This window comes from Sarcophilus harrisii, chromosome X (assembly GCF_902635505.1).
Source record: "Sarcophilus harrisii chromosome X, mSarHar1.11, whole genome shotgun sequence".
NCBI classification, from domain to species: domain Eukaryota; kingdom Metazoa; phylum Chordata; class Mammalia; order Dasyuromorphia; family Dasyuridae; genus Sarcophilus; species Sarcophilus harrisii.
In genome coordinates, this window is record NC_045432.1 from 48,426,737 (window position 1) to 48,444,965 (window position 18,229).

At 37.8% G+C, this 18,229-nt stretch overlaps 1 protein-coding gene across 1 annotated transcript in view; it reads left to right on the forward strand.

The window, feature by feature from the left end:
- Window positions 1-18,229, forward strand: part of LOC100930391 (transcription factor YY2-like) — a 90,103-nt gene that overhangs the window by 31,709 nt on the left and 40,165 nt on the right. The window contains 3 exon segments of the mRNA XM_031945063.1: window positions 4,198-4,418; window positions 9,009-9,192; window positions 16,433-16,515. Coding sequence (XP_031800923.1) covers window positions 4,385-4,418; window positions 9,009-9,192; window positions 16,433-16,515 — 301 coding nt within the window. The 5' untranslated portion in view covers window positions 4,198-4,384.

The following is an 18,229-nucleotide window of genomic DNA, read 5'->3' on the forward strand; positions in this document are numbered from 1 at the left end:
TTGAAGGTCTTTCTTGTGATCACCAGAAGAAATTATTTTGAACTGAATTGAATTGTTCAATTTAAACAGTATGTATTTTGAAGTTTGTAGGTCTTGTTTTTTCCCCTCTGGAGGCGAGTTGTGAATTTTTCCTTTTTTTTTTTTTTTCCCTAGTTATACATGTATATTAGTTTTTTTTTCCAAATACACATTTCTTTATGAATCATGTTGGAAGAGAAAAATCAGAACAAAAGGGGAAAACCCCAAGAGGAAAAAAAAAAGTGAATGTAATGTGTTGATTTACATTCAGTTTCCATAGCTCTCTTTCTGGATGCATATGATGTTTTCTTTCCAACATTTACTGGGATTGCTTTGGATTTCACTGAACCCCACTGAGAAGAACCAAGTCTTTCATAGTTGATCATTGTACTTTTTTGCTGTTCTTGTGTACAATGTATTCCTGGTTCTACTTGTTTGCTCAGCATCAGTTCGTGTAAATATTTCCAGGCCTTTCTAAAACCAGCTTATTTATCATTTTTTATAGAACCATAATATTACATTACTTTCATATAACATAACTTATTTAGAAAATCCCCAATTGATGGACATCTACTCATTTTCTAAATCTTTGCCACTACAAAAAGAGCCACTATGTTTTTGTACATGTGGTGTCCAGTTTCTTCCTTTATGATGATATCATTATGTTTTCCTCTCATCTTCACCAATTTCATAGATGTGAGGTGATATCAGAGTTGTTTTAATTTGCATTTTTCTAATCAATAGTGATTTAGAGAATTTTTCATATGATTATGAATGGCTTTAATTTTATCATCTAAGAATTGTTCATATCCTTTGACTGATGGGAAATGACTTGTATTTGACACTTTTTAAAAATATATTTTAGAAATGAGGCCTTTATCAGAAATACTGGTTGTAAAAACTTTTCCCTGCTTTTCCCAACTTTGTACTTCCTTTTTAATCTTGTTTGTGTGGGTTTTGTTGGGTAAAATTTTTAAAAATTTATTGTCAAAATTGTTCACTTTGCATTTCATGATGTTCTCTAGTTCTTCTTTGGTCATACATTACTCTTCTCCAAAGATCTGATAGGTAAACGATCCCTTGCTCTCCTACTTTGCTTGTGGCGTCACACTTTATGTCCAAATCATGTAGCCATTTTGACTTTATTTTGGTATGGGGTATGAGATGTAGGTCTGTGCCAAGTTGGACATTATTTTTTAGTTTTCCCAGCAATTTTTGGGAAATAGTGGGTTTTTATCCCAAAAGTTAGAGTTTGGGGGTTTATGTAATACTAGATTATTATAGTCATTGATTATTGTGTTATGTGTTTCTAACCCATTTCACTGATCTACCACTCTATTTCTTAGCTAGTACCAAGTAGTTTTGATTACTGCTGCTTCATAATAAATAGAGTTTTAGGTCTGGCACTACTAGGCCATCATCCATTGAATTTTCTCTCATTAATTTCCTTGATAATTTTTGCTCTTTTGTTTCTCCAGCTGAGTTTTGTTATTAGTTTGTCTAGCTCTATAAAGTAATTTTTTTGGCAGTTTGATTGGTATGGCACTAAACAAGTAGACCAACTTAGATGGAATTATCATTTTTATTAAATTAGCTTAGCCTACCCTTGAGCAATTGATATTTTTTCAGTTGTTTAGATCTGACTTCATCTGTATGAGAAGTGTTTTGGAATTGTGTTCATATAGATAGTTCTTGGGTTTGTCTTAGCAGGTAGACATCCAAATATTTTATATTGTCTACAAGTATTTTTAATATAATTTCTCTTTCTATTTCTTGCTGCTGGGCTTTCCCCCATCATTTCCAGCCCTTGATTTTATCTAGGCACATCACACATTCCTCTTCCTGTCTCTTCCTTCTTTCTTTTTTTATGTAAACTTCCAAGTTGTAATAGTTCCCATACACAAATTCACCTGTAGGCAGGGTGTTTCCAGGTTCAATTCCTAATGCCCCAGGCCTATCTCTTTATTCTTACCTCCACTAGACTTGCACTTTCACCCCTATTTCTTTGTTGAAATAAGAGTCTTTTTGGTCTTCTGTTGTCACTCTGCTACTGTTATTGATCCTGACTGTTTCATTTACTCACTCCTCACACATTCTTATTGTTTGAGGTGTTTGTGAAGCAAATAATTACTTTGTTTCAGGTTTTCTTTTTAAAAAAATATTTCAAAAACCTTGTTACTTTTGAATATCCATGCTTTTTCATTTATGGTTAAATTCAGATTTGCAAGGTAGATGACCCTGGGCTGCATCATGAACTCCATTGCTCTTTGGAATACATTATTCCATTCCCTCCCACATTTTCTGATAGGTACAGACTACTTTTGTGTTATTCAAATTCCCTTTCCTTTCTCTTTGAAGGTCTTTCTTATCATCAGAAGAAGTTGTTTTGAACTGAATTGTTCAATTTAACCCCTATGTTTGTCAAAGTTTGCAAGCTTAAGTTTTTTTTTTTTTTCCTTCTTCAAGGTGATTTGTGAATTTTTACAATGGACGTTTCATTTTGTATTTTCTGAAGTTTAGGCATTTCCCTTGTATTGTTTCTGTCTTGTCATGTTCTTACAGGAAACCCATGATACTGTCTCTATGTAGCCTGTTTTTGAGATTAGTATGTCGTTCTTGCATAGTGAGCATATTTTCTTTTAAGTTATTGTTTTTGCTTCTCTTCTAGATTTTTCTTCACTTCTGTATATTTTCATTCCTAGTCTGTTTTCTTTCTTGTTTCTTGGTGAGACTTGCTATTGTAGATTCCAGGTTTTCTATTCTGTAATTTTTTTTTTGCTATGCAAATCATAAATTCTGCCCTTATGATTCTCATTTCTCTTTTGAACCACTCAGAAATAGTGTATTGTGGTCCATGTTCTCCTTGCATTCAACAGGGTCTTCTGACTCATCAAGTGTTGGATCATTTCCCTTTGTTTCGCAGTATTTATTCCTAGATGACTTGCCCCACTTACTGGATCTAGAGGTCATATTGCTTTGTGTCATGAGTGTTTTCGTTGAGTTTACTTCCTGAAATCTTTGGTAATATCAGGCCTCTGTTACCCTCATTTTCCCCTATTCATTTTCTGACCTATTTGGCTGGACCTCCCAGTATTTGTCTCCTTCCACACTGGACAATTCAAGATGCACTAGCCTAAATCTGTGATCCAATGACTTTTGTGGTCAGTGCTGGTCCCAGCTAGATGCTATGCTTTCACGGAGATGTAGTAAAATGCTTCACAGCCCTGCCTCCTTAAATCATCAAACAGAATGTCCTAACCCATTTCCTCAGTTGAGAAAGCGCAGGTTGGTCCACTGCCATGCTGCTGTTGGGGGATTAACTGCCTTTGCACAGTCAGGATCCCTAGATAGATTCTACAGGGTCATCTGCAATGGAACTATTCATCACAATTTAAGGAAATTTCTGCATCCTAAAGTTGGAGTCTCTGTAGCACTGGGAAGAGATAGGGGGGACCAGAGTATGAGAGGTAGCTTTTTGTTGCAAGGCCGGGCTCATGTAGCGGGTAGTTTATAGCCTTGCTGTTGGTAGCATAGAAGGCAGGGGAAGAGGTGTTAAGTAAGTTCTAAGTCAGTAAACATCAGTTTATGACTTGGGTTGTTTAATCTTTTTCTTTTTTAATTTAGTATTTCAAATTTTTTTACATGCAGTTAAAGCTGCTTTTCTTTGGTATGTAATTTTTGCTTTGCAGAGGTTTGGCAAGTTGAAGGGATCAGAAGAGATAACTAGTTTTTCATTTCGGTGTTCATGCTGCTTATGTTTATTCTGGATGTGAAAGTCTTTCAAATGCAATTTTGTTTACTCCAGGGATTTTATTTATTCTATTAAAAAGTTCTGAAGTTGTAGTTGATAAGATTCCATGTTGCCATAACCAACAGAAGAAAAACAGGACTTTGTTTTGGAGTGCCTACACCCAGGGATTGTGCTTCTTTAGTTTGGGTGGAGCTACTCATACCTTCCTCCTTGGGCAAACTTCATCCCAAACTTCTGGTCTATGTTCTTGTTTGTTTTAAGTTCTTCTTTTAAATCTTTTTAAAACTGAATTTCAGCCCTAATTTTTTTAAAAAGTTTTTTTTTTTTCATTTAAAAAATTTCTGGAGGGTAAGGGGAGGGGGAGAGAAAAAGACCGACTTGTGCCTGCTAAATGAAAACAAAAGTGATTTTTTTTCTTTCTTTCTCAGACTCTCATTGTACTTGACCAAAGGTCTATGTTGCTGAAGACCATGCTTCTGAAGTTTTCCTGCAGCTCATCCTCCACAGTCATTGGGACTTACAGGACGTAAAGACCCATCGTCCCTTACCAAGGAGGAATGTTTGAATTAGTCACGTGCATATGCCCTTCTTTATCATCTCGGGGCCTGGCTTGTCATGTTATATCCTTCAATAAATCCTACTTGGAGTGGTAAGTTAGGTTATTCATAAATTTTTTTGCTAGCGTGGTAAGAATACCTAATAAATAGTCATCCATTTAGACAATATTTCCTCCTAATTATTAGAACAAAATGAAATGACTGTCTTAATTTATACCCCCCCCCCCCCGAAAGCATCTACAATATGTGAAGTCTCTAGTGCTAAACAATGGGCCTTTAGGTCTTCATCTCTAGCTTTCTAAATGTAAGGTTCCAAGTCTCTATCTTTCTCCCTATGTGTCTTATTTTCCTGTCTTACTTATTCTCTAACTCTCTATCTAGCTCCCTCTATAACGTCCTAATTCCATCTGTCTCATTCTCTATTTACTCTGTGAAGCAATAGAGATCATAGAGATTTCTTTTTATGTGTAGTACATCTACATCTCTGGATCTTTTGATGTGTAAAGTTTTCATACCTATCATTTGTCTTTCCAAATGTCTGTGTATATATAAAACTCATGTGCATATATCCATTTCTATTTCCATATATGTATATATATATATATATATATGTGTGTGTGTGTGTGTGTTTATATGATATATATTCACACATATGGGTATGCATATATCTGTCACCTTTAACCCTATTCATCTCTCTATTAATTCTATCTGGCTGAACCCCTCTCCAACTCTGTATATCTCTTATCTGTTTGTCTGTCACATGGGAACAACACATGTTTATGTGCAGATCATACATGTATATACTATCATGTGTAATATATGTTAATATGCTATACATATTATTATATTATATTATATTATACATATTAACTTGTCTTATTTGTAATAATACACTGTATATTTTTTGTGAGCTGGTATTCACATAAACAATTATTTATCCATCATCCTGGACAAATACTGAATTCTTTGCCTGGTGTTACTCAGGTACCACTGAATTACAGATTTTTACTTGTAGCAGCTGGTACCTTTCTTGAGCCTTTCAGCAGCTAGGGCTTTCCTTCCCAAAATAACTTCATAGATATTTTTGCCTATCTTTTGCATTTTTGTTCAGATGTAGTCATGTCATTTCTCCTGATAGAAGGAAATCTTTTTGGGGCCAGTTAGTCTCAATGCTTCTCCACATCTCTCTAGAGTTCCTTTATATGATTGGACTTTAGTGTCGATCTTTGGCATCAGAGCTCCCTAAATATCAGAATCTCTAGGGGTCAGTTACTGTATCATAAAACTCTAAGTGTGATTCACATTTGGTAGGAATTTTTTTCCTAAGTAGAAGTAATGTCTTTTTAAAATGTAATTTATCAGGATCTTGCATGCAAATTATAACTTGATTTTCTTTTTAAATTAAATTTTATTTATAAAAGGAAGGCAAAAATTCTTAAGCAAAAAAAAATCTTATTTTGCATTTTTAGTCTATCACCTCTCTGGCAGGAGATGGGCAGCATTCTTCATCTTTGGTCCTTTGACATGATGGTTGTGGTTGCAAATGACCTGAGTGCTTAAGTCTCCCAGTTTTTTTGGAACCACCCCTTTCTTATAGCACAGTATATACTTTTTTTACATGTGGGTAACCTTTCTTTGATCTTCTTTGGAGTATAGCCCTAGTGGTGATATTGGTAGGTCAAAAGAATATACACAGTTTAGCAGCTCATTTTAAGTAGAGATCCAAATTGCTTTGTGTCATGGCAAACCAATTTTACAACTATACTAATAGTACATTAATATCCCTACTTTCTCACAGCACCTCCATCCTTTTTTTCATTTTGCTCCAACCTTGCTGGAGTAATTTTTATTTATGTTTAATTATTAGTGAATTGAAGCATTTTCAAATGTGGCTGTTGATAGCTTAGATTTCTTCCCTTGAGAACTGCCTGTTCATTTCCTTGGATGGTTAAGTCAGGTAAGGGTTATTATAGTTCTATATTTGTTTCTTATTTGACTTAGATATGAGTCCTATACCAGAGAAATTTCCTGCAAAGATTATACCTGTATAGATAAGTGTTTCCTTATAATCTTAACTGCACTGATTTGATTTCTGAGAAAAGCTTTTAAATTTTGTTATCCAAATTATGCTATAGTTATGAATTATTCTGCTAGCCATCATTCATAGGGTAATTTCTTATTTCTTCCTCTAATTTAGGATGTTATACTTTGTCTAAGTATCATAACTCATGATGGTATGTCTTAATAAATAGTGTGAGATGGTGATCTGTGCCTACTTTTAGGCAGCTTTCTGGTTTTCTTAGCACTTACTGCCCAAACAGATGAGTTCTTGCTCTAGTAGCTGAAATCTTTGGGTTTATCTATCACTGGGCTTCTGTTGGGTTGGTTTGCTTCTGATCTTTTGATAGGCTTATTTCTCGTCCAGTACTGACTTACTTTGATCATTGCTTCTTCATAATCTACTCTGAAATCTAAGACTGTTAGACTCATTCCTTCCCATTATTTCCCTATCTCTATAGGACTTCCCCTCCGAGTGAATTAATTTAAGTAGTTTTGTCATTTTGGACCCCTGAACACTGAATAATATTACTCCAAAAACTGGCTTCATCTAGTTCTTATATCTTGGTAGGTAAACTCCCAAATATAAAGTAGCTATTTTAAATGGAATTTCTTTTCCAATCTCCTCGCTGGGTTTTTTGGTTAATAATTAAATAGAAATGCTGATGATTTATTTATATCCTTCAGCTTTGCTTCAATGAAATTTTTAGTTGACTCTCTAGGATTCTCTATCATATCATCCACATAAAACGCTACCGGTGTTTTTCTTCTTTCCCTTTGCAGCTAGCCTTTCAAGCAATTCATTAAATACTAGCAGTAATAATGAATATCCTTGTTTTCCTTTTCTTCTTGGCAAGGCTCTCTTGTTTATTCCCATTACGTGTGCTCCCTAGATCTCTAATGTCATCAGGGAATGAAGACAGAAATCCCCGGGGGTGCTTTTATTATGTTTTGATAATCTTGAGGAAGAAGAGAGAGACCCTAGGGAAAATTTGTTATTTAATCAGAGTATTCAAGTACGAGTCTGTGCAAATAGAGAAAGGTAGCTATCACTTTTATCTGAATTTGTCAAAAGAAAGTAGGTAGAATACACACAGATTTTGGGATGGCAGTTTACAAGGAGGAAAGGGAAGATTTAGAAAGGGAGTAATCACAAATAAAAGTAGTTTAACTTTACAGGTAGGGTGTGAGAATGATCTAAAAGGAAAGAACTGGAAGCAAAAAATCCACCATTACAATCAATTAGGAAGCAAACTCACTATATTTAGATGGTCCATTCTATTCCCTGACTTGTATTGAACTGTGAGTTTTTTTCATCAGGAATGCTTGAAAGTTATCTATTTCATTATGATTATGTTCAATTTTTCTGGATAAGATAATCTTGGTTGCAATTTTAGATCTTGGGCCTAGTAGAATATTGTATTCCATGCTCTGTTTAGCTTTATGTGGTAGTTGCTAGATCTTGCATGATCCTAACTGTGAATAATTAGTGTTTTAATTCTTTCTGAGTGATTGCAGCATTTTATGTGAAACTCTAGATTTTGGCTAGGATGTTCCTGAGTTTTTAATTGTTATTTCTTTCATGTTTTCTGGAAGTATTTCATCTAGGCTCTTGGTTTTGTGTTTTTTTTTTTGGGGGGGGGGTCAGTCCAGTTATAGCATAGCTGAGTAGATCTCTATATGAAAGAGTGTCACAAACTGACTGCTGACATGCTTTCCAGATAGCTGATGAGTCATTGTTTCATTAGTTCCTGTTTGCAAGGGAAAGATGGCTGTTCAGAAGAGCCATCTTAAGCTGAGTGCAATTTGAGCCTGAGAAAGGAGAAAGTTTCACAATCTGGCCTTGAAGGTGTAGGAATATTTAAGGTATCTCTCCTTGATGTTTTAAATCATTTTTCTATGAGATACCTTCCTTTCCTTTGACCTTGTAATTATATTTCACATATCATGAAATCATTAATTTCTAAGGGCCACATGGGGTCTAATAGAGGATGCTGTCTGGCTGCCATCTTGGACTTTTCAGACTCCAGTTAGTGTCTAAGTAACATAGGTGGAACTTCCATGGGCAGCCCGAGCCCATGAATTTCCTCTGGAGTAAGAGAAGCAGAGCTTACCCCTGTACTGGGCATTTGGATGTGGATTGTCTAAGTTCTCTTGGGATGGAAAATGGACTTGCTGTGATTTTCCTTTGTTTTGGCAATCACTACTCAGTCTGGCATTCTTTCTAAATCTTTGTTGGGGGAGCTGGGCTGCACTGCTTCTTCCACGTTTTCTGGTCTTTTGGCAGTTGTTATTTTTCCCTAGTAATTTCTTCAAGAAGCCTGAGCCAGCTTTCTATGTATTTCTTCCAACCTCCCCCCTTTTCCCTATTCTGTGCTAATGCTAACTTCTTCCAAAGTCCTTGTGGATCTAGGACCCACCCTGGGCAAGCTGGCTAACCTTTGATAGCATCTGCCTCTGGAGGGTGCTGAATGTGGGGCCCAAAAGAGTGAGCACGAGTGGCCAGAGACTGTCTGTTGGCTCCAGAGCATGTAAGAAGCAGGATGCTGAAGCCTTCGAGGCCAGATTGTGAAATGAGTGCATGCTGACGAGAAGCATGAACATTTTTCTCCTTCTCTTCTTAGGCTCCAATTCTACCCTGCTGAAGATTCAGTGCTTCTCGCTCACTGAAAACAAGGGAGTTGATGGGATATCAAGCCTTACCACTGCTTGCGGAGGAATGTCAACAGTCCTCTTGTGGCTCCCTGCTCTATCATCTGGGTAGCTGCCCAACAAGGCTCCAAACTCTACTCAAGCCTCTCGGCATAGGTGAGTTCTGTCATCTTCTCTTTTTGCATTGTGCTAATAACGTAGATCAGAGAGCCAAGGATCTTGACTTGAGTTACAGCATTGCAGTTCTCAAATCTAAATCACTCATGGAGTCTCCCTCTGAAAGTATAAGGGCTGTGATTCCTTAGCTCTCACTTGGTCTAGGTACATGTTATTCTGGGGACTTGGATCTCCATGTCTTAGAGCCCACGGCTTTGAATTTAATCCTTGGGGTCTTGAATCACTTTCAGACCACCATTTCCAAAGTAAGCTCCTTGTACTTTGATCATCAGCCAGACTCTCTCTGAGAAAAGCCAGGCTCCAATCAATAAACTTTCTCTTACCTTGCCTGGAATGAGGCCTTCACACCATTTCCAAACCTGCTACGGCATAACTTCTGCCCTCCTCCAGCACTTAGTGCAGGTTTCAATTGTCCTTCTAGATCCCTATGGTTACCCTTAGAATTGTTTGGTTTCTGGGTCACTAAATTAAACCTTAAGTTTCTAGACCTCCTTATTGAGCTCTGTAGCCTAATCTTAGAATGTCATCCCCTAATTTGGGCGGAACAAGTCTCCTGTGGATTTGGGTCTTTTGGCCTCTCACAAGCTCCTGATTCTCCTTTAGTCAGAGCTGTTCCCATCTATCCAAAGCCTTGTATCTCTCTCTTAAAACTCTACACCTGTCCCGCACGGAGCTCCCGCTTGCACATTGTTCTGGTTCACCAGGGACTAAAGTGACTGCTTGAGACTCTGCTCTGGATTAGAGTTGCTACCCATTCTACTCTCTCACTGCTTTTCCATTCAAAGTTCATCTTCACTTACTCTTGATGAAGAGATTCTTTCTTCTGAAATTCTCTTTGACATGAAAGGCTTTCTGGGTTTTGTAGCCTACGTGCCTGGCAGAACAGTTGAAACAAGATAAACACTTAGTAATGCTTGTTGATGAACTGAAGCCATTTATAATAAATGAGAACTGTATAGTAATAGTTATTACCACAAAGCCCTTGGGGAAGATTCTTCTCTTATGTGTTAGAAAACTATTAAAGAAGGGATATTGGAATTTTTTTTTGCAAAAATACCAACTTAGAGTGTTATAGTTTACATAAGTAAAACTTATAGTTCTGGTTACTTTTTTATTCCTAAGAAGTTTGACTGGATTTTCTCTATACCCAACTCTCTATGAAGATGATGGGGGAGCTTCCTTCTTCCATGGCCATTCTCAGGATAATATATAGGCTGCCTCCCTAAATTACTGAATGTAATTGTCCATTTATGAGAAAGCTGCCCTCTCTAATGTCACCTCTCACTGCAAATGCTAATCTCAAACCTCAAGATGACAAAGTAAGATCCGTTGCTGGCCTATGAAGACTGGCAGAGACAAAGTCTGGGGTCGATCCTGCTGTACAGAAGCAACTTTTCAACAAAACCTCTACCCATAGGTAGGGCTACATGAAAAATCCCGAGTCATTTAAAATGTAGATTTCTATCTAAGTGTCAAAAGTTCAAGACTTGGAGTCATTTAAAGATTTCAGGGTATAAGTCCCTTGACCCCCTAGCTCCTAAGCACTGCTAATAAAATTTCCAGAATAGTAGTTATAAGGTTCCGGAACCTCAAGTCACTGAAACTTTAAATTTTGCTGTTCCTCAAATTATTAGTACAGACATGGTGGATCTTCAGTTCAAGGCTTAATCTCAAGACCGGGAGACCATGGCTTTTCTCTTAAGTAAGGGGGGTCAACGATACAGTCCAGATGAAAATGTAATTGGGGAATTTTTAGCAAAATACATATACAGTGAGACATAGACAATAACAGGAGATCCTTATCCTTATGTCCGCTTGAATTTGATACAAGTGGTCTAGACCTCTTGGATTGTGGGATTAGTGGTCTCAAGCTCCCTAAAGACTTAACTTTAAATTCTAGAAATCTTCAGGCAAACTCTGAGTCCCTAAAAACTTGCCTGTCCCAAAGTTTCCTGTTTATTAAAGCATAGCTGGATGAGTCTTGGAACATGCCTGCCCCCAACATTCTTCTCTTTCTAGGAATAGGGCTTCAGTCCCATGCCTTCCTGGGGGGAACAAGTTATTAATGCTAGATCCTTGGCAGAAAGAGGGGGGAAAACACAGCAATTGCCATTTCACCCGTTCTCCATTCAAAATCCAGCCTTTTCACCCATTCCAGTGTTCTCAGCTGGGGTAGAGACAGGTATACCTTTAACCCAAATTTGGTACATATGCAGTAAGCCTGGGAAAGAGCCATCCTGTTCAAGTACTTGCTTGAGAATAGCCTAGGAGGAAGGTGCCCAGTTGAGCTTCTTGCTAAAGCTACCTCTTGGGACCAAATACCGATCTGTTGCCCCAGATGAAGTTATAAGCAGCTATCCTTTAAAGAAATCCATTCATTCTTTTCTTTAATTATAGCTTTTTATTGACAGAACACATGCATGGGTAATTTTTCAACATTGTCCCTTGCACTTACTTCTGTTCCCACTTTTCCCTTCCCTCCCTCCTCTAGATGGCAGGCAGTGTTATACATGGTAAACATATTAAAGTATATCCTAGATACAATATATGTGTGCAGAAATGAACAGTTCTCTTGTTGCACAGGAAGAACTGGATTCAGAAGGTAAAAATAACCCGGGAAGAAAAACAAAAATGCAAACAATTTACATTCATTTCCCAGTGTTCTTTCTTTGGGTGTAGCTGTTCTGTCCATCATTGATCAATTGGCACTGGTTTGAATCATCTCATTGTTGAAGGGAGCCACGTCCATCAGATTTGATCATCATATAATCTTGTTACTGCCATGTACAATGATCTCCTGGTTCTGCTCATTTCACTCGGCCTCAGTTCACGTAAGTCTCTCCAGGCCTCTCTGAAATCATCCTGCTGGTCATTTCTTACAGAACAATAACATTCCATAATATTCATATACCACAATTTACCCAACCATTCTCCAGTTGATGGGCATCCACTCAGTTTCCGGTCACTACAAAGAGGGCTGCCACAAACATTTTGGCACATACAGGTCCCTTTCCCTTCTTTACTATCTCCTTGGGGTATAAGCCCAGTAGTAGCACTGCTGGGTCAAAGGGTATGCACAGTTTGATAACTTTGTGAGCATCGTTCCAAATCACTGTCCAGAATGGTGGCATCCTCGCTTTTTTTCTCTCCCCACCTTCCACACTCCCCTCCCCTTCACACACTTCCTTCCCTTAGCTGCTCACCTCCGGAGTTTCTCTCCTTTCCCCATTCTCTGGCCACTGGGATCTCCCACCCTTCCCCAATTCCTTAGAGTGCAATTGCCTAGTGTAAGTGCCAGTGAGACCAAGGCCGCAGTTTGTTGAGGAACTGAGTAAGGAACCCATTTCTTTCTGGAGCCCAATTAGGCTTGTGAGGGCTGCTTGCCTTGTAGGATCAGCTGTGGGGGCAGGGTGGAGCTAAGAACTAATGGGGATGTAGACCCCAGCAAGGAAAACCCTTTATAGTCAGTGTGACAGGTGCAAGGGCTTCAAAGCCCCTTCAACCCTTCAGTTTCTAAGGTGAAAATTTGGAGGCACCTTAGAACTTGGGGAGGGGGTTGGAGAAGAATAGATACAGCTGAGAAGCTATATTCTTTCCCTCCCCTCCCCTCCACTGAAAAAGGAACTTACTCAAACATTTCCTGATAATAAATCAGAATTTCCGAACCCCTTAGCATTTCTCCTTTACCACAAAGATGTTGTGAGGATCAAAGGAGATCATCTGAAAACTATTATTAATAAGAAAATTAGATAAAGAGGGAGATTACATTTATCTAATAAATAATAATCTATATTATATATAGATTAATAAATAAATAATCTAATAGGAGGAGGAATTTGTCTAACTCACTGTAGAGGAAAGCTCATCACACATCTCTTAATGCCTAAAAAAATATCATAAAAAAGAGAAAAGACACCGGGAATAGACAAGAGTCACCTCAGTCTGCTTCAGCTTTCCTGTCCATAAAATGAAGACGATACTATCGCCTAGCTTCCAGGGCAGTTGACGAATCGAATGAGTATCTATAAAGTCCTTTGCAACAACCTTCAAGAACTATGTAACAATATTCACTGTTATTAGATTACGGCTAACAGTAATACACAAGACAAAAAGGCATTCTCCACTGGCTATGTGGTCAAAAGATATGAAGGAAGTGCTCAAGAGCATTAATAATCATATTTAAAGACTGTTCCAAACTTCTAATAATGAGAAAATGCAAATCAGAATAGCTTTTTAGATTTCTCCCATACTCAATATATTGGGAAATATAACAGAAGAGCATAGGATAGTTTACCTCTCAGACCTGTGGGAGAGGAAGGAATTTATGACCAAAGAAGAACTAGAGATCACTATTGACTATAAAATAGAAAATTTTGATTATATCAAATTGAAAAGTTTTTGTAAAAACAAAACTAATGCAGGAAAGATTAGAAGGTAAATAATAAACTGGGAAAATATTTTTACAGTCAAAGGTTCTGATAAAGGCCTCATTTCCAAAATATAGAGAGAATTGACTCTAATTTATAAGAAATCAAGCCATTCTCCAATTGCTAAATGGTCAAAGGGTATGAACAGACAATTCTCAGATGATGAAATTGAAACTATTACCACTCATATGAAAGAGTGTTCCAAATCACTATTGATCAGAGAAATGCAAATTAAGACAACTCTGAGATACCACTACACTCCTGTCAGATTGGCTAAGATGAGAGGAAAAGATAATGCGGAATCTTGGAGGGGATGTGGGAAAACTGGAACACTGATACATTGTTGGTGAAATTGTGAACACATCCAGCCATTCTGGAGAGCAATTTGGAACTATGCTCAAAAAGTTATTAAACTGTTCATACCCTTTGATCCAGCAGTGTCTCTACTGGGCTTATATCCCAAAGAGACACTGAAGGAAGGAAAGGGACCTGTATGTGCAAGAATGTTTGTGGCAGCTCTTTTTGTAGTGGCTAGAAACTGGAAACTGAGTGGATGCCCACCAATTGGAGAATGGTTGGGTAAATTGTGGTATATGAATGTTATGGAATATGATTGTTCTGTAAGAAATGACCAGCAGGATGAAAACAGAGAGGCTTGGAGAGACTTACATGAACTGATTCTGAGTGAAATGAGCAGAACCAGGAGATCATTATATACCTCAACAACGATACTGTATGAGGATGTATTCTGATGGAAGTGGATTTCTTCCACAAAGAGAATCAGTTTAAATTGATCAAGGATGGACAGAAGCAGCTACACCCAAAGAAAGAACACTGGGAAATGAATGTAAACTGCTTGCATTTTTGTTTTTCTTCCCGGGTTATTTCTACCTTCTGAATCCAATTCTCCCTGAGCAACAAGAGAACTGTTCGGTTCTGCACACATATATTATATCTAAGATCTACTGTAACCTATTTAACATGTATAGGACTGCTTGCCATCTGGGGGAGGGGGTGGAGGAAGGGAGGGGAAAAACTGGAACAGAAATGAGTGCAAGGGATAATGCTGTAAAAAAATTACCCTGGCATGGGTTCTGGCAATAAAAAGTTATTTTAAAAAATTTAAAATTAAATAAATAATAAATTAAATAAATAAATAAAAAATTTAAAAATTAAAAAAAAAATCATACAATTAATAAATGAAAGGAGACATTTGAACCCAAGTCCTCTGATTCCAAAACTAAAAAAACAAAAAAATGACAGGCATCACTATGCATTTGATAGAACTGAATTACTACCATTTGGAAGGATAGGAAAAAAATGCAGCTATAGCATTCCTACTCTTTCACCTGCGGATTTCACTACTGGCCATGCACCCCACAGATATCGACCACAAACGTATAGGCTCTCTATGTGAAAAATATCTACTGCGACACACTTTGTGTTTGCAAAGAAGGTAGATGTCTATCAGGCGGGGAATCACTAAAATGCTGATAAAGGAAGAGGAATACTGCTGACTTATGAGAAACAATAAATATTACAGAGAAGCACAGAAGGACACACCGCACCAATGATGCAAAGTGAAGTCATCGGAGTGTAGAAATACCGCACGCAATGACCAAAACGATGTAAACGGAAAGAGCGACCGCCAAATGATAAAAACGAATTTTATAAATTTACAAAGAAAAATCTTGGTCTCAAAGAAGAAATATAAGCAGAATCCCTTTTGACAAATCCTTTGCAGCATTGAGGGTCAAGGAGGGGGATAGAGAGATGTGTATAAAATATTGAATAGAATGTCAGATTTATGTATTGACCAATTTTACTATTTTTTTCATTTTCCTCTTTTTTTCTTACATTAAAATATATCATCATTGTTGTCTCTTTGGGAAACGGGAAGAACAGCAGTACAGGAGAAATCTACCTGATGTTAAAGTAGAAGATATCAATAAAATATCCAATTTTTAAAAGTATTTTTCTTTTAATCCCATTTGCAAATCCCTGAAACAGTATGGAAATAGTACCAAACTATGAAGCTTGACATTTCCGCATCAAATCCAAGTTAATCCGGTGATTACAAGTTCAATGAGAACATTTACCTAAAACAAAATTTATCTTTGAATAAGAATGCCATGAAGATGGTATTTTCTTATCTTAAACCTCAAAAATGATTATTGTTTTCACTATTATGTACAACATATGTTTTTGATGTTATTTGGGTTGTAGGACATGACTAAGTTTTACTTCAAACTATTTTAAATTACATTCACATTGAGGTAAAAAAAAATAGTACTAATTGGCCTAAAAATAAATCCGATCAGAACATTTCAGTAACTATTCATTCATCTATTATCAGAAGATTATCTATATCTTGTCTTTGCACTCCAACAGAATCTCTGTGGCTATCCCATCTTATTAAATTTACATGAAATTTGGTTACAAATTATATAAGAGAGCAAGGAAGAAAAATATTTTAAGAACAAAATTGAATATACCTCAGAACTTTACAAACCAAGTCATTGACCCTAAAGAGAGAACAAGGAAAAATAATCTAAGAATCATGAAATTTAAGCAATAAGTTCCATATTTAGCAAACCTAGGAGATAGAATGGAGCAGGAGTTTTGGAGACAGTAGACAAACAAGGGCTGTCTTGACTCCTAGTGAAATCGGGAGGGGGTACTAGGTACTCGAACACCAATGGGGTAAGAATATGGGTTCCATCACGTTCTCTCGCACTTGGCAGTCGTGGGGTACATGCTCTAATACTGTCTTGCCTTGGGTGTGACCACAGCAACAGCCACTGCATGAGTATCATTGAGAAAATCTACCCCCTCCTCAGATACCTGCCCCCAGAATACCTCACAGATGCAGCAGGTGCTTCTCAAAAATATAGGTAATCTTTGTTCTAGGGTACTGACCAAGGAGCCATAGATTGAGTAGAATGGTGACTTTGACAAAATGACATAGGAGTAGCTGGGTCGTACACAGAAGATCTCCTTACATTATCCCTGTCCCCACTCCGACCTGCCCTCTTTCCAAATGTCTTTATTATTGTCAGGGATTTCATCATCCGGGTGCATTTCCCTCGTCTGTCCCCTTCAGTTTCCACAAAGTCATTTCCCTAAAACTTAGGTCTAATCCCGTCACCCCCATACTGAATAAACTCCAGTGACTCGTAGTAGTATTTCCCCTTCATCGATTCCTTTTTAAAAATTTTTACATTTTGTGTGCTTTACAATGAATGTGAACACTACTTATGTGTGGTTATACATATGTGTATAGTAAGTATTGATATCATTAGCATTTTATCCTTATAACTATCTGGGGGAAGTAGGTGATATCATGATTTCCATTTTATTGGAAACTGAGGCTAAGAGAGGTTAAGTGGTTTCCCAGAATCAGAAACCTAGTAAGCACTTGAGGCTAGATCTTGTCCAGAGCTCTATTCATTAAGCCACACATCTACTTTGATTATTAACAACTTAAAACTTCAAGTAAATTCAACTCCATTCAAGAAAGTAAATCTATACTTTTTGGGGGCTACATGCTAAAAACTTGTGACTGACCTACATCACTGCTCTGCCCGCATGTAACGGGTGGCTCAAATGGCTCAAGTGCATTTTGGGTTCCTGCTGGGGCTGGGGGCTCTTCCCAAATAAACATGCTCACATCGATGCAATTGTTCTTTTTCCCCAGGAAGATGCCGGGGCTGCCCCTCCCCAAGAAGCAGACTTGGTGATGATGAAAATCGATCTTGCAACTTAAGTGGGTGAAGGGGGTGGGAGAAATGACTCAGAGGGTTGAAAAAATAATTCAATTCCTGATTTTAGATGATCAAAGAATAGGGAGGGACATTATTGAAAAATTTCACTGTTTCAAATGGTCTATTGATTTCCCTCTAAAGAGAACTTTGATGCAGGAATCAGTCCTGAGGTAAAAAGCTTTTTATTAGGATTCCTTGATGGCAAGTAAGTTAAGAGATAAATGCTTTTAAAGGTGTAGGGTAGGAAGAGACTGATTGCAGAAAGCAATTTTGTCCATGGCTTCTAAAGTGCCAAGTAGGAGATGAGTTTCGAGGGCACAGCGATTTGACTGATTGTTCCTGAGGAAGGGTGGTGATTGGATCCTGCAGGCGAGTAAGAGTTGGAGAGCTGCGATTACGATCAAGAAATTCTCAAGGGCCAGTCAGTCGCCAAATCTTATCAGAGTGACTTTCAGAATATCTCCTGTATCCATGGCCTTCTCTCCTCTCACACCAGCACCTCCCATTGTAAAAGAAGCCCCCAATCTCTCACCTGGACAATACCAATAGTGTCCCAGATGGGCTTCCTGCTTCTAGTCTCTCACTTTCTCCCGTACATCCTCTACACAGTTGTCCAAAGCAACTATTTCAGCTCCAATGTGTGTTACTTGGCGACTCAGTAATCTGTAGTAGCCTGCCCATCACCTCTAGAAGAGCACAGTCTGCCTCAAACATTCAAAGTCCTGCCCAGCCGGGGCTCCGACAGACCTCACGTTACTCACCTTTGCATACTTCCTATTCCCCCAAGACTGCTTTGCTTTCTACTTCCTCTATGTCTTTTCACAG